Source organism: Pseudophryne corroboree, chromosome 5 (genome assembly GCF_028390025.1).
Source record: "Pseudophryne corroboree isolate aPseCor3 chromosome 5, aPseCor3.hap2, whole genome shotgun sequence".
In the NCBI taxonomy this organism is placed as follows: Eukaryota; Metazoa; Chordata; class Amphibia; order Anura; family Myobatrachidae; genus Pseudophryne; species Pseudophryne corroboree.
In genome coordinates, this window is record NC_086448.1 from 526437521 (window position 1) to 526463025 (window position 25505).

General features: G+C 42.6%; 1 protein-coding gene across 1 annotated transcript in view; it reads right to left on the reverse strand.

Moving 5' to 3' along the window:
* The window catches only part of LOC134929627 (uncharacterized), a 147263-nt gene that overhangs the window by 86830 nt on the left and 34928 nt on the right, over nucleotides 1-25505 (reverse strand). Inside the window, exons 4-5 of the mRNA XM_063925211.1 lie at nucleotides 23862-23979; nucleotides 9515-9754 (exon numbers count right to left, since the gene is read on the reverse strand). Of these exons, the coding sequence (XP_063781281.1) occupies nucleotides 9515-9754; nucleotides 23862-23979 (358 nt within the window). The remainder of the gene's footprint in view (nucleotides 1-9514; nucleotides 9755-23861; nucleotides 23980-25505) is intronic.

Here is a 25505-nt window from a genome sequence, read left to right on the forward strand (position 1 = left end):
TTTGCTTGGCAGGTGAAAAGGCATTGTTACAGTATAAGATGCAACCATAAAGTTGAAAGTGGAGAAAGTCAGCTTTGTAGCTAGATTTCCTACAATGGTGTTTAATAATGTGGGAACACTTGAATTAGCCTGTTTAGTGATCCACAATTCAGGGTTGGATCTTCACAGACTTTATGTTGTGGGTGGGCCTGTATTGTCTTGGACTAAAAAAGTGGCAGCCAGATCAGGGGAAAATATGGTACTATAGTTAAAAGAGAGAGTAGTGTTAGTGATAATGGCATGTAGCTCAAGTGAAGGGATTTTAGGGCTGATTCTGAGTTGGTTTTGTGATTCAGATGCATGTACTGTACAGTTGGCTTGAAAATGGAAGACATGTCCGTTTTCACACGTGTCTGACTCAGAATCACACCATTTATGTATTGCTGTGTACATATTGGTTTTGTGCAAGGGGGAGCATGAAGAAAGAAAAATAGGTTGTGGTGGGAGAGTGAGAGATTAAGTTAAGTAAGAGAGCCCAATATAGGGAATTACTATATGCAAAATATTTTTTTTGTGGCAGCAGAGGCAGTGGGATTAATATTACTGCGGCATTGCACTTACTGTGTCAGTCAAGGCAGCTTCAGACATAGGGGTCAATTCATGAAGAAGTGAAAAGAGTGGAGAAGTAAGCCAGTGGAGACATTGCCCATGGCAACTAATCATCTGCTCTGTATAATTTTATACTATGCAAATTATAAATGTTATTTCAATGCTGATTGGTTGCTGTGGGCAACTTATCCACTGGCTCACTTCTCCACACTTTTCACTGCTTTATGAATCAACCCCTTGTATCTACTACAATTTTTTCTATCTTATTCCCATAACACTCTCTCTGTCCACAAACACACCTACTTTCACTGCTTTATATCCACTTAATCCACGAACAATGGTCGCTTCTTTGCCATAGTCAACTAATTTCTCTGAACCACAATTCCCTTCTCTCACTACTCAAAATTTTGTTACCTGCTTTTAAAATGAAAATTACCACCATGTGTCAAGAAATCTCTATTATCCCTCGACCTGACCTCTCTTCCGCATTCCTTACTAACTTTGGAACCACACCCTCCAAAGTTTGACTATATGTAGCTTACCTTTTGAACTACACACCCTGTCAAGATCTGTGATTTGTTAAGATTCGTGGCAGGACACAAGGTATTATTATTAAGATTGGTGTGTGGGGAAAACTGGGAGGTCTGAGCAGGTTTCTCTTTCTTTGAAATGGGTATTTATTAGAAGCAGAACACAGACTTAGATACACAGCAACCATCTCTGATAACCAGCAATGCTTGTGAATATGATCAGTACAGTACACTGGAGTGCCCAATGATGTAGGAAGATTATTCTGCAGAATTTTAGTAAATGTGCTAGAGATGGTGATGTCACAGCAGGTTTATCATCAGCAAGGAGAGCTCTCAAGAGCTGTAGAACACCCGGTACACAGGGGAGTTCTTGGGTACTGGTGGGCCTACTGGATGTAGCATAGCAGAGCGGATGGCACAATAGTAATGAAGAATATGAAGCAGTAGGAACAGTGCTTAGAAGACTACTGAGTACTACAGGATGTAGCATAGATGAGTGGACAGCGCACTAGGAATGATGCAACAATGGAGACAATACTGCAGGCACTGATGATTACTAGACTGAGCAGTACAGTGATTTCCCACACACATGGGAGTAGATGGAAGCAGTCTAATGCTCAGGTGATTAACAAAATATAGCACACAGCTTAGATAAAGCAACATATGTAGTGCAAGAGACTCAAGCTGTATAATACACCAGGAACAGGCTGAAATCTGTAGTGCACCACTACAACAGGAACAGGCTGGGATCAGTAGTAAACCAATACAACAGAAACAGACTGGTATTTGCAGTGCACCACTAATAAACACAGCAATGAATGCAGAATGCAGCAAGATGTGCTGGAACTGAACAAAACACAATTGCATATGGTAGCAATACTGTGATACCAAACTCTGGAATCTGCAAAAAGGAAGAACAGACAGGTTACAACAGAAGTTGCACTGGCAATGAGTAGTGGCCAGGGAGAGAATTAGAGAAGGAGCTCTGGCTGCTTATAGGTAATTTGAGTCAGTGGTCAGCTGATTTCAGGCAAGATTAAGGCTTCCATGTCCCATCTCCACATAAAAAAGTCTTATTATATTATAGCTTACATGTCCTGACAGTCTATGTGAGTGTTGCACAGACATGAAGTGACAGACAGGCTTTATCAATCTGGCTTGTGGCACATAGAAACATAAAATTTAACGGCAGATAAGAACCAGTTGGCCCATATAGTCTGTCCCTTTTTTAATAATTTAGGCAATCTCAAACCCTTTTGAACCTTAGTTCTTTGTAAAGATATTCATATGCCTGTCCCAAGCAAGTTTAAATTGCTCTGCTGACTTAGCCTCTACCACCTCTGATAGGATGCAGTTAAGTTGCCAACGGTCAGGATCCTGGCGGTAAGGATACCAACGCCAGAATCCCAACCACTGACAATGCCGACAGCCAGAATCCTGGCTAACAGGGGCTATTCCCACTCATGGGAGTCCACAACACACATAGAATGGGAACAGAACCTGTAGCAAGCAAAGCAAGCCAACAAGCCTGCAGCGTGGTGAGCTAAGCAAGCCCGCAAGGGGACTCTTTGCACAGGCCATGCTGAAGGCATACTGATGGCCGTGATTTTGTTGTAGGTATACTGACGGCCGGCATCCTGGCTGCTGGTATATATCATATTGTACCGTATCTGACGGAGGCTATTGCACTTATCCTCTACCCATTAATTTTCAGTGTATGTCCCCGAGTTCTAATACTTTTCTTCCTTTGAAGAATGTTTCCCTGCTGTACTTTGTTAAAACTCTTTCCTTTCTCCGCTCAAAACTATACATGTTAAGATTTGTTAATCTTTTCTGGTAAGTTTTATGATGTACAGTAGGCCATGCACAATTTGAGTTGCCCTTCTTTGTGCGCTCTCTAATGTATGGCTCTCCTGTCATACTCCCTGTCAAACTCCTGAGATTTTACATAAAAACAATTTGAATAATATAAAGATATTTATAACATAAACATCTTCTTAGTTTTTTGTAATCCTTTTTATAGATTGTAATGCTTTTTATAGTTAACACTCACCAGCTTTGTGGAGATCCCTGGAGCTGCAGGGAATTGAGACATAAGGCAGCAAGAGCTCTGCCTCGGTTCTACAGTCACGCCACGGGCAGTAACACTGCATAGAAAGGGAGCTAATAGAGGCATGCCTCTGAGTGTGTGTGGGGGGGGGGGGGGGGGCTTGTGCACTGATGGACACTTGTATGTGTCATGTGACCAGGAAGTGCACTGTAGTTGGAGCTCAGTCAGCAGCAGCAAGAGAAGACACAGGGATGCAGGAAGGAGACTCAATGGGCACTGTAGCTTAGACAGGCTCCCAGCATTCAGACCCATTCTGATGTGTGCCTCCCCAGTCATTCACCTCACCACACATTACTGCATTCTATTTATACTGCATATATATGCTGTTTACATCTGGATCAATTGTGAAGACGTATTTATGTAGTAGTTATATTAATATACCTACTACACTTATTCTTACCTCTACGTATAAGTGAGGGTCCGCTCACACACAGTTCACTACTTATTACACACACTAAGCAGCAGCTATACTTTTTATACACTATTAGAAGGTATCATCACATAACTTTATCTATTACTTTAACACCTACTGTACCTTATTATCATATATCATTTATAATTTTAATTTGTATAAATAAAAGTTATATTTTAACATAGGCTGAGTGTTCCAACCCAGAGAGTATTCTCTTTCCTTAATGGCATGGATTGGATTTGTAACTACTGTAAGTTCATATTACAATAGTTGTAAAAAATAAAGGTGTCACTAATATTATGTTTAATAAGGAGGAGAAAAATGCAGCAAAAAAATAAGCAGCACATTGCAAGACCCCGTGGATTAATATAAACAACTGTCTCCAATATACAGATTCAAGGCAGAAAACTTGAAAGCTTCCACAATTTGGGTAATATCTGCTGTTAACGGTATCTTTAGTGCCAATAGTGAGAGTATTGCATACCTCCCAACTTTTAGTCATGGAGAAGCGGGGCTCCTCTGAGCCGCGAAGCCACAGCCGCACGAAAAAGGGGCATGGCTTCGGTAAAAGGGGCATGGCTTTGTGGGAATGCTGTGACCGCCTGCCATGCCTTCAGTTTACCTCACAGTGGGGGCATGGCCAGCGCTCTATGAGCTGCTGGCATGCCCCCAGTCCCTCTGTATCCTGTGTGTCCCTAATAATATTATCTATATATATATATAAATGCAAAAACCCCTCACTGACTGACTGACTGACTGACTGACTGACTGATCCATCACTAATTCTCTTACTTCCCGATATGTTAGGAAGCTGAAATTTAACATAGGTATTCTTCAGGTGGGAAATAGGAAAACAACATCATTAGAATTTTAATAAACCTCCCCTAGGGGATGAAATGGGGGTTGACATAATGGTGTCATTACCGATGCGTGGCTTTCGTTGCGTGAACGATAACGCCCAATTGTACAAACAAATAAAAATTTGGATTGTACCTCCAGTGTGTAGAATTTAATCAACTATCAAAATGGTCCTGTCACTTTTTACTATATTTGCTACAGGTGCTTCTTGGGGAATGCCAAGATCCATGGATTAATATTTACTTACATTAAGACGTCTCCAATTTACATATCTAGAGATTTACCAAATTTTTAACACTCATTTCTATTTACAACTATGAATATCAGAAACTCCCCTGCAAAGAACGGGTAGAACAGCTAGTTTTAAATAAAGGGGCAATTAGCAAGGGCTTAGCTACCACAGGTGCAAGGAGTACAGCTGCTATGGGGCCCAGAGCTGAGAGGGGCCCACTTTCCCTATCAAATTTAATGAGTTAGATACATTTTTCACCATTGGGTGGTACATAGGGGCTCTTACAATCTTCTGCCTTGTGGCCTGCAATATAACTAGTCATGTCACTGTACCTAATCATTGTAATGGGGTATGAAAAGAACTGGAGGGCACCATAATGTTACATAATATCAACTGGGGCATTGTAATGTGGCACAACATGAAGTGAAGGCACTAAAATGTGACATAATATGAACTGGGGTCCCTGTATGTCATAATGTGAACTGGGGGTACTGTGATGCATAATGCGTACTGGCAGCCCTACAGTGTGACATACTGTAATGTGAACTGGGGCACTACTATAGTTCATAAAATAAACTATGGTGCTACTATGGGGCATAACATTAACTAAGGCATTACTATGGTTCAGAACTAGAACTGGGGCATTATTATGGGGCATTGGGACAGGGGCTATGTGGCCCACAAAGTTCTGACTACGCCTCTGGCCATTAGTATTTATTTTAAACCATAAGATAGCACTAATAATATTAATAATGCAGCAGGCACATATATTCATCAGAAATAATGTGAGGGAACTGAATAATTTTTCATAAATAAGGAGGGCATGTATATGTATATTAATATTCAGACGGCAGCACATGTAGACTTTATTAAAAGAAATGAGGCACATGTTAGTTTAAATAAATTATAGGGGGGCATATTTAATTTTTTTTGTATTTTTGTAACCATGTTATTCATATCCAGGGGTATTAGAAAGAAGCCAGTTGCCACTTAGCTGTAACCTAAGGATTCCCTAGAATTTCGTCGATGTCTCAAAAACACATGCGGTTTATTAGTTTTAAATAACCACAAGTTTCTACTAGAGATGAGCGCCGGAAATTTTTCGGGTTTTGTGTTTTGGTTTTGGGTTCGGTTCCGCGGCCGTGTTTTGGGTTCGACCGCGTTTTGGCAAAACCTCACCGAATTTTTTTTGTCGGATTCGGGTGTGTTTTGGATTCGGGTGTTTTTTTCCAAAAAACCTAAAAAACAGCTTAAATCATAGAATTTGGCGGTCATTTTGATCCCAAAGTATTATTAACCTCAAAAACCATAATTTCCACTCATTTTCAGTCTATTCTGAATACCTCACACCTCACAATATTATTTTTAGTCCTAAAATTTGCACCGAGGTCGCTGTGTGAGTAAGATAAGCGACCCTAGTGGCCGACACAAACACCGGGCCCATCTAGGAGTGGCACTGCAGTGTCACGCAGGATGGCCCTTCCAAAAAACCCTCCCCAAACAGCACATGACTCAAAGAAAAAAAGAGGCGCAATGAGGTAGCTGTGTGAGTAAGATTAGCGACCCTAGTGGCCGACACAAACACCGGGCCCATCTAGGAGTGTCACTGCAGTGTCACGCAGGATGTCCCTTCCAAAAAACCCTCCCCAAACAGCACATGACGCAAAGAAAAAAAGAGGCGCAATGAGGTAGCTGTGTGAGTAAGATAAGCGACCCTAGTGGCCGACACAAACACCGGGCCCATCTAGGACTATTGGCATTCCTGGGGAAGGAGGAAATTGACACTGAGGGAGTTGGTGGGGTGGTTTGCGTGAGCTTGGTTACAAGAGGAAGGGATTTACTGGTCAGTGGACTGCTTCCGCTGTCACCCAAAGTTTTTGAACTTGTCACTGACTTATTATGAATGCGCTGCAGGTGACGTATAAGGGAGGATGTTCCGAGGTGGTTAACGTCCTTACCCCTACTTATTACAGCTTGACAAAGGGAACACACGGCTTGACACCTGTTGTCCGCATTTCTGGTGAAATACTTCCACACCGAAGAGCTGATTTTTTTGGTATTTTCACCAGGCATGTCAACGGCAATATTCCTACCACGGACAACAGGTGTCTCCCCGGGTGCCTGACTTAAACAAACCACCTCACCATCAGAATCCTCCTGGTCAATTTCCTCCCCAGCGCCAGCAACACCCATATCCTCCTCATCCTGGTGTACTTCAACACTGACATCTTCAATCTGACTATCAGGAACTGGACTGCGGGTGCTCCTTCCATCACTTGCAGGGGGCGTGCAAATGGTGGAAGGCGCATGCTCTTCACGTCCAGTGTTGGGAAGGTCAGGCATCGCAACCGACACAATTGGAGTCGGACTCTCCTTGTGGATTTGGGATTTCGAAGAACGCACAGTTCTTTGCGGTGCTACTGCTTTTGCCAGCTTTAGTCTTTTCATTTTTCTAGCGAGAGGCTGAGTGCTTCCATCCTCATGTGAAGCTGAACCACTAGCCATGAACATAGGCCAGGGCCTCAGCCGTTCCTTGCCACTCCGTGTGGTAAATGGCATATTGGCAAGTTTACGCTTCTCCTCCGACAATTTTATTTTAGGTTTTGGAGTCCTTTTTTTACTGATATTTGGTGTTTTGGATTTGACATGCTCTGTACTATGACATTGGGCATCGGCCTTGGCAGACGACGTTGCTGGCATTTCATCGTCTCGGCCATGACTAGTGGCAGCAGCTTCAGCACGAGGTGGAAGTGGATCTTGATCTTTCCCTAATTTTGGAACCTCAACATTTTTGTTCTCCATATTTTAATAGGCACAACTAAAAGGCACCTCAGGTAAACAATGGAGATGGATGGATTGGATACTAGTATACAATTATGGACGGGCTGCCGAGTGCCGACACAGAGGTAGCCACAGCCGTGAACTACCGCACTGTACTGTGTCTGCTGCTAATATATAGACTGGTTGATAAAGAGATAGTATACTCGTAACTAGTATGTATGTATAAAGAAAGAAAAAAAAACCACGGTTAGGTGGTATATACAATTATGGACGGGCTGCCGAGTGCCGACACAGAGGTAGCCACAGCCGTGAACTACCGCACTGTACTGTGTCTGCTGCTAATATAGACTGGTTGATAAAGAGATAGTATACTCGTAACTAGTATGTATGTATAAAGAAAGAAAAAAAAACCACGGTTAGGTGGTATATACAATTATGGACGGGCTGCCGAGTGCCGACACAGAGGTAGCCACAGCCGTGAACTACCGCACTGTACTGTGTCTGCTGCTAATATAGACTGGTTGATAAAGAGATAGTATACTCGTAACTAGTATGACTATAAAGAAAGAAAAAAAAACCACGGTTAGGTGGTATATACAATTATGGACGGGCTGCCGAGTGCCGACACAGAGGTAGCCACAGCCGTGAACTACCGCACTGTACTGTGTCTGCTGCTAATATAGACTGGTTGATAAAGAGATAGTATACTACTAATATTATATATACTGGTGGTCAGGTCACTGGTCACTAGTCACACTGGCAGTGGCACTCCTGCAGCAAAAGTGTGCACTGTTTAATTTTAATATAATATTATGTACTCCTGGCTCCTGCTATAACCTATAACTGGCACTGCAGTGCTCCCCAGTCTCCCCCACAATTATAAGCTGTGTGAGCTGAGCACAGTCAGATATATATATACATTGATGCAGCACACTGGGCTGAGCAGTGCACACAGATATGGTATGTGACTGAGTCACTGTGTGTATCGTTTTTTTCAGGCAGAGAACGGATATATTAAATAAAACAAACAACTGCACTGTCTGGTGGTCACTGTGGTCGTCAGTCACTAAACTCTGCACTCTCTTCTACAGTATCACAGCCTCAGGTCAATCTCTCTCTCTCTCTCTCAACCCTAATCTAAATGGAGAGGACGCCAGCCACGTCCTCTCCCTATCAATCTCAATGCACGTGTGAAAATGGCGGCGACGCGCGGCTCCTTATATAGAATCCGAGTCTCGCGAGAATCCGACAGCGTCATGATGACGTTCGGGCGCGCTCGGGTTAACCGAGCAAGGCGGGAGGATCCGAGTCTGCTCGGACCCGTGAAAAAAACATGAAGTTCGTGCGGGTTCGGATTCAGAGAAACCGAACCCGCTCATCTCTAGTTTCTACACACTGCTGATGATTTGGATTTTTAATCTCCAAATCACTGGATAATAAATCCTGCTGTTTAAAGGGCAAAACTCCTGGTAATGAGTGATTTCAAACCTACAGTATTTCACTACACATTGCTACATTTTCAAATTATAAATGCAAATATAAGTGAAAATAAAGTTAAATAATTGAATTCTCCTAATTTTCTTATGCATATCTCATACTTTTGCTGACAGTTGAAAGTCAGAGTTGAGATCTTGCGGTGTCCTAGGTAACATAAATGTTTTCTATATATTGTAATATTTAATAATTGCGATCCATTAAAGGATTCTTTTTATTCAATTGGTATTAATACTTTTTAGTGCAAATGAAATGTTACAAACATGCTCATAAATGGTAACTCAGAAAAGCAAAGATATGATATAAATGTTTAAGTAATGTAAAAAATTGCAAAGTTTTTCACATGGCTCATAAATAATCTTTAAATATTTGTGTTTGTGAAACACTAAATTTAGTACATTATGTTTCCTTACTATATTGTTTGAAGTATCCTTATCATACGCTGAGATCAGACAACTCCAGCAATGTAATTTCAATAAAATAGCTTATATCAGAAAATATAAACTTACTGTGTGTACAACGTGATTTACATTTATCTCCACATCGTAGAAACGACCCTTGTGGTACACTGGCAAAGTTGTTTCAGCCCACAGGTGATCCTTGACTTTGGACCAATGGAGAGCATGTCCTCCTGGACGACTGAGCAGTGAAATTTTAAGAACATAGTGGCCCTTGGGGATCTTGTCTTTCACTCCACGTAAACATTTTACCAGAATCTGAATAGGTTGTGGTCTATCTGACCATCCTGGCTAAATAAAATAAATATTAACAAAATGTTACCATTGTTTATAAAAAGTTTTGCTAAAAGCTTAAATCTCATTAAAGTACAGTGCCCCCCATTTATCAAGCCTTGGAGAGTGATAAATTGCACGGTGATAAAGTACCAACCAATCAGCTCCTAACTGCCATGTCACAGCCTGTGTTTGAAAAAGACAGTTAGGAGCTGGTTGGTTGGTACTTTATCACGTGCTATTTATCACTCTCCAAGGATTGATAAATCTAGGCCAGTATGTCTTATTACTGTATTTAAATAACAAACTGTTTTAAATACTGTATAAATATCTTACTTCAACTTATAAAAATATTGTCCAGTGAAAAAACTGTCCACTATATTTTCAAATAAAGTAAACTTGATATAAAATTGATGGCATTGTTAACAAAAGTTCACATGAAGAATTCTTTGCTGATATCGACAGTTAAGGTATATACAAGATTAGTACATCATGTAAGATCCGGCTCTCTGCATTCCAATCAGATGCGGTTTTAAACATAAACCACATTATTTATTCATCTGATGTTTATATAAAATCACATCCAGTGTATGATGGTTTTAAGAAACATTAACTACTGTATAATGCAGTAGTTAATTTTTCTTAAAACTAATAAACCCACTGTTCACAAATAAATGCCATACTATGACTTCTAACTCCTTACGTAGTAGGTGTGGACATAAGTGAAATTGTGCAGCATAAATATGCATCTCATAAAATTTGTCCCTCGAATTTGAGTTGATAATATTTAAAATCAGGCCCTTCTTCTTCACACTTACATGAAGTGTAAGGGACTAATCCAACCGGAATTTTTATGATTACCTGCAGGTGCATGCTCAGGGTTTGTCCTGCGCCCACTGGGGGCACCCCGCAGAAAATGCGAATGCCTCTGCCTGCCAATCAAGCAGAGATGTTCGTGGGGCAGGAGAAGGGGGGGAGCAATGCTCCATTTCCTAGGCGGAGCATTGCGGGGGCGGTGACTGGGCAACAGAGGCTTGGTGTAACAAACGGGGGTGTGGTGTGGACATGATCGGTCGGCTGCATGAAGTCACATGCAGCCGCTGTGATCAGAAAGATGGTGGCGGCCCTCCAGCGGGTACAGCCAGGCTAAGCCGGCAAGAGTCTTCCCTATTTTTAGTGATCACACTGAAATTGCGGTGCGGATGCCTCAAGCTTGGCACACCTATCGTTGGACAGTTTCACCCATTCCTCTTTGCAGCACCTCTCAAGCTCCATCAGGTTGGATGGGAAGCGTTGGTGCACAGCCATTTTCAGATCTCTCCAGAGATGTTCAATCGGATTCAAGTCTGGGCTCTGGCTGGGCCACTCAAGGACATTCAAAGTGTTGTCCTGAAGACACTCCTTTGATATCTTGGCTATGTGCTTAGGGTCGTTGTCTTGCTGAACGATGAACCGTCATCGCGGTCTGAGGTCAAGAGCACTCTGGAGCAGGTTTTCATCCAGGATGCCTCTGTACATTGCTGCATTCATCTTTCCCTCTATCCTGACTAGTCTCCCAGTTACTGCCGCTGAAAAACATCCCCACAGCATGATGCTGCCATCCCTCGATTGCTCAGTTTAGACGGCCGGCCAACTGTAGGAAGAGTCATGGAGGTACCGAACTTCTTCCATTTACAGATGATGGAGGCCACTGTGCTCATTGTGACCTTCAAAGAAGCAGATATTTTTCTGTACCCTTCCCCAGATTTGTGCTTCAAGACAATCCTATCTCAGAGGTCTACAGACAATTCCTTTGACGTAATGCTTGGTTTGTGCTCTGACATGCACTGTCAAGTGTGAGACCTTATATAGACAGGTGTGTGCCTTTCCAAATCATGTCCAATCAACTGAATTTACGACAGGTTGACTGCAATAAAGCTGTAGAAACATCACAGTGGAAATACGATGCACCAGAGCTCAATTTTGAGCTTCATGGCAAAGGCTGTAAATACTTATGTACATGTGATTTCTTAGTTTTTATTTTTAATAAATTTGCAAAAATCTCAAAAAAAACTTTTTTCACGTTGTCATTATGGGATATTGTGTGTAGAATTTTGAGGGAAAAAATAAATTTATTCCATTTTGGAATTTATTCCATTTTGGCAGAACCATGAATTATTGGTGAAGGGTTAATGTGATGTCACATGGTCTTGGTCTGGGTGATGTCAGCGGAAGTGGTTGTGGCTGAACGCACCTGGACTTGTTTGCACATGGTGTTATGCATGTATATAGGTAAGAACTGTTTTTGTATTTTTTATGTAAGCCTGAAGACGGTGTTTAAATTAAACCGAAATGTTGCAGTTATTAATGGGGTGATGTCCTGTTATTTATAAGAAGACCCGTGAGTGCTGCTCATACCCAAAGGTATGCAAGCAAGTATCATTGCCAGAGAAGGCAATGGGCATTACTAACTTGATTTATCTGGAGTGTCGGGTACGGAATGGAATATATATATATATATATATATATATATATATAATCAGAGAAACAAAGAGGCGGCACTCGGAGACTTGAAAATTCAAAGTGTATTCACAACAAGTGACATCAACGTTTCGGGGACCTATTCCCCTTCGTCAGGATAAAGTGACAGTGCATCAAACAGTTTAAATAACATGACCCATTACTCACCCCATGTGCACATGTGTTCTATCATCTGCTTGTTACCAGCTGGCCACCCTACGGAGCCTCCGCTCGGTGCTTCTGCCCGCGTCAGCGTGGACCGGAAGTGACGTCGCGGGACCCCTCCGTTGTGTCCATGGCAACACTCTGTGCAAAATAAATCATCAGTGTAAACAGCGGCTACTGTAACAACATACCATGACAAATATCAAATTTTCCTTACTAAGTGCTTCAGTGTCAAGCATTAAAACAGTGTTGTGCATAACTTACTTAATATATTCCTATATTATAAAAATATTGTGAAACCTTATAGCTGTGACATCGTAGAATTCTGATTAAAAACAATGGTGCATCGCAGATACCCCTGTAGCCCTACTCTCCTTCTTGTATTACCCGCCAGACACACTCTGTCTCCGGCTTCATTTCACCATATAACATTCACGTTGCTGCTAGAGCCTAATGGACAGCTTATCCAGAATGGCAGTCCTCAATCACAATCATTAGCCACATAGCTTACTAATTTGTCGATGTTGGTAACCGGTATGGGGACCACCTGAAGATATCTGAAATTTTATGGACCTATCAACGAGCCCTAGAAATGGATAGAAAACATTTTTAAAAGAAAAATATTCATGCAGGCGACCAAGCTGCAGAGATTTCTTTATACAAAGTTAATTAAGCCCAAATTATCATTGAGCCCGTTAGGTTTTAACGTATTGAGCCTATGGATCCACATGGATTCAAGTTGTAGGAGTCTTTTGCCCCTATTGCCCCCCCGACCTGACTCTGGGATATGGTCTATAATACGGTGTTTTAGGGTGGCCATACTATGGCGATGTTCCACAAAGTGTTTCGCAATGGGCTGGTCACCCCCTCCTGTAGCCAACGCATTTCTAATGGCCTGCCTGTGTTGTGCCATCCTGACCTTGAACTGGCACTCTGTTTTGCCTATATAGTAGCGCCCACAGGGGCACATAATGGCATATATCACAAATTTTGAACTACAGGTTAATGGCCATTTGATTTTATAGCTCTTCCCTGAGCAGGGGTGGGCAATGGAATCGCCAGGTGACATATAGGTGCAAGTAGTGCACCCGGTGCATTTAAAGCACCCATTTTTTCTGGTCATGAAATGGGTGGGTTTTGTTTTAAATTTGGACATGTCGGTTTTCACCAGAAGGTCCTTGATGCTCCTGCCCTTTGTATAGCTGGACATAACTCGTGTCCCCCGAAACACCTCCAAATCTGGGTCACTTGCAACTATCGGCCAAAGGGCCCGTAGTTTCTGTTGCACTTGCCTGCTGTTGGTTTTATATTCACATGCCCACGGGATGGTTTTGGACATATCTTTGGTATTATTTGGTATAAATAGGTCATTCCTCTTAGCCGCAGTTGCTTTAGTGCGAGCTGCAGAGAGTAATTTCTGAGGGTACCCTCTCTCTCGGAACCTGTGTTCCATCTCGTCAAGTTGTACATCTCTTGTTTGTATCTGGCTATTGGTCCTGCACACTCTAAGAAACTGTGAGTAAGGCAGGCCTTTGATGGTCGCATATGGATGGAAGCTATCATGTCTCAATATTGTATTGCGGTCTGTAGGCTTCCTATACAGACATGTGTCAAGCTTGCCATTTTGCAGTTTAATTAGAATGTCTAAAAAACAGATTTCTTGGGGACTACTAACCAAAGTTAGTTTGGCTGGGCATTCGGATTGGTTATGTATCTCAACCAACTCTATTAAATCCGAAACCTCCCCTCGCCACAAAATAAGTACATCGTCGATGTACCGACGGTATAAAAATAGACGTGTTGCTATTGCTGGATTGGCAAAAAGAGATCACTTTCAACCCCCCACATGTAGGAGTTCGCGAACGAGGGTGCTACGGAAGATCCCATAGCACACCCCGTTCGTTGGCGAAAGAACTTGCCATCAAAAATAAAAAAATTATGTGACAAAGTGAATTGTAGCAACTGTATGAGGAAATCAATGTCAGGTCCTGAGTAGGCAATGTTGCCTGTAATCAGTCTTCTGACTGCCTGTATCCCTGCCTGATGTGGAATGCAGGTATACAGGCTAGTTACATCTATGGTGACCAGTGACACATCATCAGGGACCTGTTCTATATTAGCCAGTATCTTCAACAAAGAACTAGAGTCTTTCAAATGTGTACTAGTGCCCTGTACACAAGGTTGCAAAAAAACATCAAGGTAAAGGCCACTGGTTCACACAGAGACCCCCGAGCAGAAATAATGGGTCTGCCCGGTGGTCTCTGTGCGTCCTTGTGGACTTTGGGTATGGTATAGAATAGAGGAGACACTGGATATTCACATAGTAACTTTGCATACACCTCAGAGGAAATAATGCCTTCTGCCCGTGCTTGATCTAACACTCCTTTAAGTTCTTCTTTAAAGTCCTGCGATGGATCTTTACTTAGAGTACTATAGGTGTTATGATCACTGAGCAATCTCCAGCATTCATCCATATAATCTTTGATGTCTTGAACGACGATGGATCCGCCTTTATCAGCCCCTCGTCTTATTAGATCTTTTCTGTTGCTTAATGCTTTAAGGGCTGCTCTTTCATCCTGTTGAAGATTGTGGTGTATAGATGCCCTCTTTTTATCCGTGTCAGCGGCGGCTTCCAGCATCCTATGGAATGTTTTGATAGAGGCGTTGTATGACACTGGGTCGAATCTCGACCTGGGGCCCAGTTTCTGAAGTCTCTGTGGTAACGGACTCTTTGCCGGGGCAGCCGGTTGTTTGCTAAAGTGCTCTTTTAATTTTAAAGTGCGGTGCAGTTTATAAGTGTTTACCTTCCACCTAAAGTCGTCTCCAAAATGGGTGGGTACGAACGTGAGACCTTTGTTCAATACCCTCTCCTCAGCCAGTGTCAATGGAGTCGACGAGAGGTTGAAAATCAGTGATTCTTGCCCTTCGGGGTTTTTTTCTTGTTTTTGTCTTTTATTTTGACCGCCTCTTCTGGTGTTCCGATGATTTCTCCCCGTGCTGCAAATCCTGCACGGGTTCTTGCCCCTAAAGGGGTCCCTCGTTGCGATCCGGATTTCACAGAACCTCGGACATCATCGGAATCACTGGCTGAGGTCGTGTTATCCGTCGTACCTCTGCGGGGTCTATACTTGAAAGGCGGACGCGGCCTATGATTGATGTTTGACGAATTGCCTAGCCACGAGTATACCCTGTGTTGCTAGTAGTCCAACTGGACTTTGATGAATTTTTCTTTTTTGAATTTTAATAAATTGATTCTATACTGTTCAACTTGTGTTTCCAATTTTTCCAATAGGACTTTGGATTGTTCAGACTCCTTTCCCAAGGCACCGCACCTAGTCCGGTTGGACCAAGTATTTCACCATTTCGCCAGGGCTCACCTTTGCACAATCTCGCACCTACACTGCACGGTGAGTGGGGCAACACCATAAGCACTCATTAGAGCACAAGCACTTTTTCTTCAAGATGGCAGCTAGAGCACCTGAACCTTACGATGCCTCCTCATTTCTGTTGCACTGCGACACCTTAGAGACACTAAGCTTCTCAGATTTGGAAGCCGAGGCGATTCTTCACAAGGAACCAGCGTTCGCTGAAGGGGGTGTCACCTCCAGCACAGAGGCTGTTAAAGAATTGCTACGCCTCAGAAAGCGCGAGATAGACTATATTTACCATAGTCGAACACTATCGGACTATTACAGAGCCAAACAACTGCCGAGAGGTTTCAGGGTGCACAACGCACCGACGATTGGACGCCATAACATGGAATTTTGCAAGAAATGGATCCAAGTGCTAAATAAGTGCTCTATGGATTTAATTCTCCTGGTAATAGAAGAATCCACCAGAGAAGTAGAGAAAACAAAAGGTCTCATCACCAATCTCGAAGTTGAACATAAAGATCTGCTAACATCTGAACAATCCAAAGTCCTATTGGAAAAATTGGAAACACAAGTTGAACAGTATAGAATCAATTTATTAACATTCAAAAAAGAAAAATTCATCAAAGTCCAGTTGGACTACTCGCAACACAGGGTATACTCGTGGCTAGGCAATTCGTCAAACATCAATCATAGGCCGCGTCCGCCTTTCAAGTATAGACCCCGCAGAGGTACGACGGATAACACGACCTCAGCCAGTGATTCCGATGATGTCCGAGGTTCTGTGAAATCCGGATCGCAACGAGGGACCCCTTTAGGGGCAAGAACCCGTGCAGGATTTGCAGCACGGGGAGAAAACATCGGAACACCAGAAGAGGCGGTCAAAATAAAAGACAAAAACAAGAAAAAAAACCCGAAGGGCAAGAATCACTGATTTTCAACCTCTCGTCGACTCCATTGACACTGGCTGAGGAGAGGGTATTGAACAAAGGTCTCACGTTCGTACCCACCCATTTTGGAGACGACTTTAGGTGGAAGGTAAACACTTATAAACTGCACCGCACTTTAAAATTAAAAGAGCACTTTAGCAAACAACCGGCTGCCCCGGCAAAGAGTCCGTTACCACAGAGACTTCAGAAACTGGGCCCCAGGTCGAGATTCGACCCAGTGTCATACAACGCCTCTATCAAAACATTCCATAGGATGCTGGAAGCCGCCGCTGATACGGATAAAAAGAGGGCATCTATACACCACAATCTTCAACAGGATGAAAGAGCAGCCCTTAAAGCATTAAGCAACAGAAAAGATCTAATAAGACGAGGGGCTGATAAAGGCGGATCCATCGTCGTTCAAGACATCAAAGATTATATGGATGAATGCTGGAGATTGCTCAGTGATCATAACACCTATAGTACTCTAAGTAAAGATCCATCGCAGGACTTTAAAGAAGAACTTAAAGGAGTGTTAGATCAAGCACGGGCAGAAGGCATTATTTCCTCTGAGGTGTATGCAAAGTTACTATGTGAATATCCAGTGTCTCCGCTATTCTATACCATACCCAAAGTCCACAAGGACGCACAGAGACCACCGGGCAGACCCATTATTTCTGCTCGGGGGTCTCTGTGTGAACCAGTGGCCATTTACCTTGATGTTTTTTTGCAACCTTGTGTACAGGGCACTAGTACACATTTGAAAGACTCTAGTTCTTTGTTGAAGATACTGGCTAATATAGAACAGGTCCCTGATGATGTGTCACTGGTCACCATAGATGTAACTAGCCTGTATACCTGCATTCCACATCAGGCAGGGATACAGGCAGTCAGAAGACTGATTACAGGCAACATTGCCTACTCAGGACCTGACATTGATTTCCTCATACAGTTGCTACAATTCACTTTGTCACATAATTTTTTTATTTTTGATGGCAAGTTCTTTCGCCAACGAACGGGGTGTGCTATGGGATCTTCCGTAGCACCCTCGTTCGCGAACTCCTACATGTGGGGGGTTGAAAGCGATCTCTTTTTTGCCAATCCAGCAATAGCAACACGTCTATTTTTATACCGTCGGTACATCGACGATGTACTTATTTTGTGGCGAGGGGAGGTTTCGGATTTAATAGAGTTGGTTGAGATACATAACCAATCCGAATGCCCAGCCAAACTAACTTTGGTTAGTAGTCCCCAAGAAATCTGTTTTTTAGACATTCTAATTAAACTGCAAAATGGCAAGCTTGACACATGTCTGTATAGGAAGCCTACAGACCGCAATACAATATTGAGACATGATAGCTTCCATCCACCTGTGACCATCAAAGGCCTGCCTTACTCACAGTTTCTTAGAGTGTGCAGGACCAATAGCCAGATACAAACAAGAGATGTACAACTTGACGAGATGGAACACAGGTTCCGAGAGAGAGGGTACCCTCAGAAATTACTCTCTGCAGCTCGCACTAAAGCAACTGCGGCTAAGAGGAATGACCTATTTATACCAAATAATACCAAAGATATGTCCAAAACCATCCCGTGGGCATGTGAATATAAAACCAACAGCAGGCAAGTGCAACAGAAACTACGGGCCCTTTGGCCGATAGTTGCAAGTGACCCAGATTTGGAGGTGTTTCGGGGGACACGAGTTATGTCCAGCTATACAAAGGGCAGGAGCATCAAGGACCTTCTGGTGAAAACCGACATGTCCAAATTTAAAACAAAACCCACCCATTTCATGACCAGAAAAAATGGGTGCTTTAAATGCACCGGGTGCACTACTTGCACCTATATGTCACCTGGCGATTCCATTGCCCACCCCTGCTCAGGGAAGAGCTATAAAATCAAATGGCCATTAACCTGTAGTTCAAAATTTGTGATATATGCCATTATGTGCCCCTGTGGGCGCTACTATATAGGCAAAACAGAGTGCCAGTTCAAGGTCAGGATGGCACAACACAGGCAGGCCATTAGAAATGCGTTGGCTACAGGAGGGGGTGACCAGCCCGTTGCGAAACACTTTGTGGAACATCGCCATAGTATGGCCACCCTAAAACACCGTATTATAGACCATATCCCAGAGTCAGGTCGGGGGGGCAATAGGGGCAAAAGACTCCTACAACTTGAATCCATGTGGATCCATAGGCTCAATACGTTAAAACCTAACGGGCTCAATGATAATTTGGGCTTAATTAACTTTGTATAAAGAAATCTCTGCAGCTTGGTCGCCTGCATGAATATTTTTCTTTAAAAAAATGTTTTCTATCCATTTCTAGGGCTCGTTGATAGGTCCATAAAATTTCAGATATCTTCAGGTGGTCCCCATACCGGTTACCAACATCGACAAATTAGTAAGCTATGTGGCTAATGATTGTGATTGAGGACTGCCATTCTGGATAAGCTGTCCATTAGGCTCTAGCAGCAACGTGAATGTTATATGGTGAAATGAAGCCGGAGACAGAGTGTGTCTGGCGGGTAATACAAGAAGGAGAGTAGGGCTACAGGGGTATCTGCGATGCGCCATTGTTTTTAATCAGAATTCTACGATGTCACAGCTATAAGGTTTCACAATATTTTTATAATATAGGAATATATTAAGTAAGTTATGCACAACACTGTTTTAATGCTTGACACTGAAGCACTTAGTAAGGAAAATTTGATATTTGTCATGGTATGTTGTTACAGTAGCCGCTGTTTACACTGATGATTTATTTTGCACAGAGTGTTGCCATGGACACAACGGAGGGGTCCCGCGACGTCACTTCCGGTCCACGCTGACGCGGGCGGAAGCACCGAGCGGAGGCTCCGACGGGTGGCCAGCTGGTAACAAGCAGATGATAGAACACATGTGCACATGGGGTGAGTAATGGGTCATGTTATTTAAACTGTTTGATGCACTGTCACTTTATCCTGACGAAGGGGAACAGGTCCCCGAAACGTTGATGTCACTTGTTGTGAATACACTTTGAATTTTCAAGTCTCCGAGTGCCGCCTCTTTGTTTCTCTGATTGCATATACCGGAGGGAGACCCCCGGATGGGGAAGGCACAGGAGCAAGCTATATCCCGCTGTGGAGTGAGTGCCGGGGTTAATGCACAAGTATATATATATATATATATATATATATATACATACACTGCTCAAAAAAATAAAGGGAACACTTAACACAATGTAACTCCAAGTCAATCACACTTCTGTGAAATCAAACTGTCCACTTAGGAAGCAACACTGATTGACAATCAATTTCACATGCTGTTGTGCAAATGGAATACACAACAGGTGGAAATTATAGGCAATTAGCAAGACACCCCCAATAAAGGAGTTGTTCTGCAGGTGGTGACCACAGACCACTTCTCAGCTCCTATGCTTTCTGGCTGATGTTTTGGTCACTTTTGAAAGCTGGCGGTGCTTTCACTTTAGTGGTAGCATGAGAAGGAGTCTACAACCCACACAAGTGGCTCAGGTAGTGCAGCTCATCCAGGATGGCACATCAATGCGAACTGTGGCAAGAAGGTCTGCTGTGTCTGTCAGCGTAGTGTCCAGAGCATGGAGGCGCTACCAGGAGACAGGCCAGTACATCAGGAGACGTGGAGGAGGCTGTAGGAGGGCAACAACCCAGCAGCAGGAGCGCTCCCTCTGCCTTTGTGCAAGGAGGAACAGGAGGAGCACTGCCAGAGCCCTGCAAAATGACCTCCAGCAAGCCACAAATGTGCATGTGTCTACTCAAACGATCAGAAACAGACTCCATGAGGGTGGTATGAGGGCCCGACGTCCACAGGTGGGGGTTGTGCTTACAGCCCAACACCATGCAGGACGTTTGGCATTTGCCAGAGAACACCAAGATTGGCAAATTCGCCACTGGCACCCTGTGCTCTTCACAGATGATAGCAGGTTCTCACTGAGCACATGTGACACACGTGACAGAGTCTGGAGACGCCAGGGAGAACGTTCTGCTGCCTGCAACATCCTCCAGCATGACCGGTTTGGCAGCGGGTCAGTAATGGTGTGGGGTGGCATTTCTTTGGGGGGCCGCACAGCCCTCCATGTGCTCGCCAGAGGTAGCCTGACTGCCATTAGGTACAGAGATGAGATCCTCAGACCCTTGTGAGACCATATGCTGGTGCGGTTGGCCCTGGGTTCCTCCTAATGCAAGACAATGCTAGACCTTGTGTGGCTGGAGTGTGTCAGCAGTTCCTGCAAGATGAAGGTATTGATGCTATGGACTGGCCCGCCCATTCGCCCATTCCCCAGACCTGAATCCAATTGAGCACATCTGGGACATCATGTCTCACTCCATCCACCAGACTGTCCAGAAGTTGGCTTATGCTTTAGTCCAGGTCTGGGAGGAGATACCTCAGGAGACCATCCGCCACCTCATCAGGAGCAGGCATTGTAGGGAGGTCATACAGGCACATGGAGGCCACACACACTACTGAGCCTAATTTTGACTTGTTTTAAGGACATTACATAAAAGTTGGATCAGCCTGTAGTGTGTTTTTCCACTTTAATTTTGAGTGTGACTCCAAATCCAGACCTCCATGGGTTAATACATTTAATTTCCATTGATAATTTTTGTGTGATTTTGTTGTCAGCACATTCAACTATGTAAAGAACAAAGTATTTAATAAGAATAATTTATTCATTCAGATCTAGGATGTGTTATTTTAGTGTTCCCTTTATTTTTTTGAGCAGTGTATATGTATATATATATATATATATATATATATATATATACACATATATATATATATATATATATATATATATATTCCAAAAAGACAGCAACCCAGTCTAAATAGTCAATAGTCCTGATGCCTAATCAGGGGTCCAACCTATGTTGTGCCCACAGGCGGCACTCAGACAATAAATTCAGCTCACACAATAACTAGCAAAATCAACGTTTTGAAGTTTAATACTTCATCATCAGGGTGACAAGGTATTCAACATCGAAACATCAATTTTGCTGGCTATTTTGTGAGCTGCATTTATTATCCGAATGCCACCTGAGTGCACAAGCTCGACTGGTTTAGGGTATGATATGAATGACTAAATATAAAGAGCTGCATAATATGTGTGCACTATCTATCTAAATATATTAAAATGGACGTATGTTTGTGTGTATGTGTGTCTATGTAGGTTCCAGCAAACTCTGGAATGCTTGGAGCAATTTACACCAAACTTGGTATACATATGACTTACAATCTGGAAACAAATACTGCAGGGGTATGACACCCATAGAACCCGTAGGGGTGGAGGTGGGAAGGGGGTGACATGTAAAAATCCATAGTTTTCAGCATAACTCTGGAATGACTCGAGCAATTTACACAGAGCCACACATGGGTAGGGGCAGAGGCACCCATGTGTAAGGGCAGAACCACCCACGGGTAGGGGCAGAGACACACATGGGTAGGGGCAGAGGCACCCACAGGTAAGGATAGAGGCACACACGGGTAGGGGCAGAGGCACACACGGGTAGGTGCAGAGGCACATACAGGTAAGGATAGAGGCACACACAAGTAGGGGCATAGACATACGGGTAGGAGCAGAGGCACCTACAGGTAAGGGCAGAGGCACACACGGGTAGGGGCAGAGGCATACTTTAGTTTCAAAGATAAGCAAGGAAACCTAGGGCCCTCTGACATAGAGTCAGCCTGCAAACCTAACATATTTAACACACAGCGAGCGGAGCTTGGCCTGTCATCCCAGCATTTACAGCACTGAGTAGGGCAGCATCAGAGGCGGGACGGGGCAGAGAAGGAGGCAGATTATTCTCCTCAGCTCCAGCATTTTGACAGCATCAATCCGGGGGAAGCCCAGAGGTGCGGCCTGACAAAGATTGGCATTATTCTTTAAACTCTGTAGCGAAGCACGGGTATTCAGCTAGTTAATAGGTAAATAGAAATACTAACTACTACTATTTTATATGCTTGTTTTACGTAATACTATACAAATTGAGGCTAGTAAGTCTATGTCTGCTGCAGAAACATTAAAACTGGATTAAATATCTTAAACTTGAAATTACAATACATTATATTGATCTGCATTTGTTAAACAATATTTAATGTATACAGATTCATCTAAGGCTAAATAAAGGCTAAATATAATACAGTGCCCCCAAGAGGAAAACATAAACCAAAATAAGATTAATTGAAAGTTAGAGAACAAAGAAACAATTTAAACCTAATCCTACCACGAGTTTTCCATGAAGCAGAAAACATTATCCTAAGAAAAAAGCATTTCTGGCATCAAATAAAAAAAGTTAATAAAATATGTGATATCTATATATGTACACACTGTATATGGGATTGCTCTCTCAGTTGTAAAACTATAAACGTAATACTTTTTAAGTAACTGAAAAATAAAGTGCATAAAATATATTTTGGAAACCTCAAGGCAGGATTATTGATGCAAACAGACTTGGTTATTAAGAATGATCTAAATTAGAAAGCCTTTATGAATTTGATATTGAAATATATTTCCCAAGCTCAGCATGCCAAATGTGACATTTAAAATTTTAGATTCCTCAGCAAAAGTAATTTTGAAAATGTCATGCAAACAAAGAATTTGTAATTTTCTAGTGAAATTACTGAGTATGCCCAGTTAGTTATCCTCTTCCTGGTATCCCTGGTTGCTTCAAGTGAGCAAGCCATAAAAACTCTTTATCTCTCCGAAACACAGCAATTTAGAAGATAATCGAATAGTGACTGGGGGGCAGAAACGCCAGGCTGAGGAATTAAACCACAATCTCTCTTACATTTACAACCTTCCTCAAAGCGAGTGTCAGATGAGCAGAAAAAAATAGAAGATACCACATACCAACTCTGTCTCATTTGCATGGTGACACAGCTGGCTCTTGTTCTACCGAGAGAAAATCTTTGGCCAGCCCTGACAGACTACAGCCATGCCCAAATTATCCCCACTTAATAGCATCAGACAGCCTGCTTAGGTGTTACTGTAACGTGTATAGAAAAGCAAATTCATTACACTTAAATCACTATAACTTTATAAAATAATGAACCAAAAAACAAACCTGCGCTGGGAAAAAAAAATCAATAGAATTGATCAGGTCGTTTAGAATCAGCAACAGAACATTCATGTAGGATCTCACCTTCCAGCAAAGGCCTGCTGCTCTATTTAATCCATTATTTACTTCAGAGATGTTGCCAAGCTTGGCTAGAATTTCTTCTTTGTGGGCATTTGCTGCATTCAACAACTGGCTTTCTGTTCTGTATCAGTCACAGGAAGCAAAATAATCATACAGAGTACAAATAAAATGCAATTGCCTTTGGATTTACAGTGCAATTTTTTGTTTTGTTTTGTTCAATACAAGCCATTAGTAAATACTATAGAAAAAGAAACTGATACCAACATGCCATTATTTAAGGTTTATATATTATAATTTCAAGTGTAAGTATGATATAAAAGGCCAATCAATATACTGTATGAATATGATTAATACAGTTAGTAAACAAATATATTCTTAAATAATGTAAAATTAAAAATGAATTATTAGAACCTCCTGGGTCCACTACTCTCTATGAATGCTCTGATAGAAATTTTAGGCACTGGTTCAGAGCAGAATATACAGTAGAAGTATACAATAGCCTATGTCAATTTAAGATACAAACTTGCAGCTAGCATGATCTAAGGCATTCATATATCAGATGAACAGTCAGACGTTACACTGCCTAAAAATATAATAAGTACTTTTTTGATTTCACCTTAAAAGTGAATTTATTATGCAAACCCTTTCACAGACTGCAACTACAGTTATGTATTAGATATCACCTTATACCATACTTGCCTACCCTCCCGCATTCTGCAGGAGACTCCCGGTTTGCTGTGGAGTCCACCGCTGCCCCGGAAAATGACATAAAAACTAGAGATGAGCGGGTTCGGTCATCGAGATCCAAACCCCCCCGAACTTCACCTATTTTACACGGGTCCGAGGCAGCCTCGGATCTTCCCGCCTTGCTCGGTTAACCCGAACGAGGCCGAACGTCATCATCCCGCTGTCGGATTCTCGCAAGATTCGTATTCAATATAAAGAGCAGCGCATCGCCGCCATTTTCACTCGTGCATAGGAGATTGAACGGAGAGGACGTGGCTACATTCTCTGCCTGAAAAGCTCCATATCTGTGCTCAGTGTGCTGCAAATATCTGTGCTCAGTGTGCTGCAAATATCTGTGCTCAGTGTGCTGCAAATATCTACGTTCTCTGCCTGAAAAACTCCATATCTGTGCTCAGTGTGCTGAAAATATCAACGTTCTCTGCCTGAAAAGCTCCATATCTGTGCTCAGTGTGCTGCAAATATCTGTGCTCAGTGTGTTGCATTTTGGGGACCACCAGTATATAATTATAGCAGTACAGTACAGTAGGCCATTGCTGTATCTTGCAGCTCTGTGTCAGACTCAGTTCTAGACAGTATCCTGATCATCAGTGCTCAATATCTTCTGCATTGTTGTGTGAACAGTATATACTATATATATTATATATAGTAGTACAGTGCAGCATTTTGGTGACCACCAGTATAGTAGTACAGTACAGTACAGTAGTTCATTGCTGTATCTTGCAGCTCCGTGTCACTTCAAGTATCCATATCTGTGCTGCATTGTTGTGAACAGTATATATAGTAGTACAGTGCAGCATTTTGTTAACCAACAGTATATAGTTGTACAGTACAGTAGGCCATTTGCTGTATCTTGCAGCTCCGTGTCACTTCAAGTATCCATATCTGTGCTGCATTGTTGTG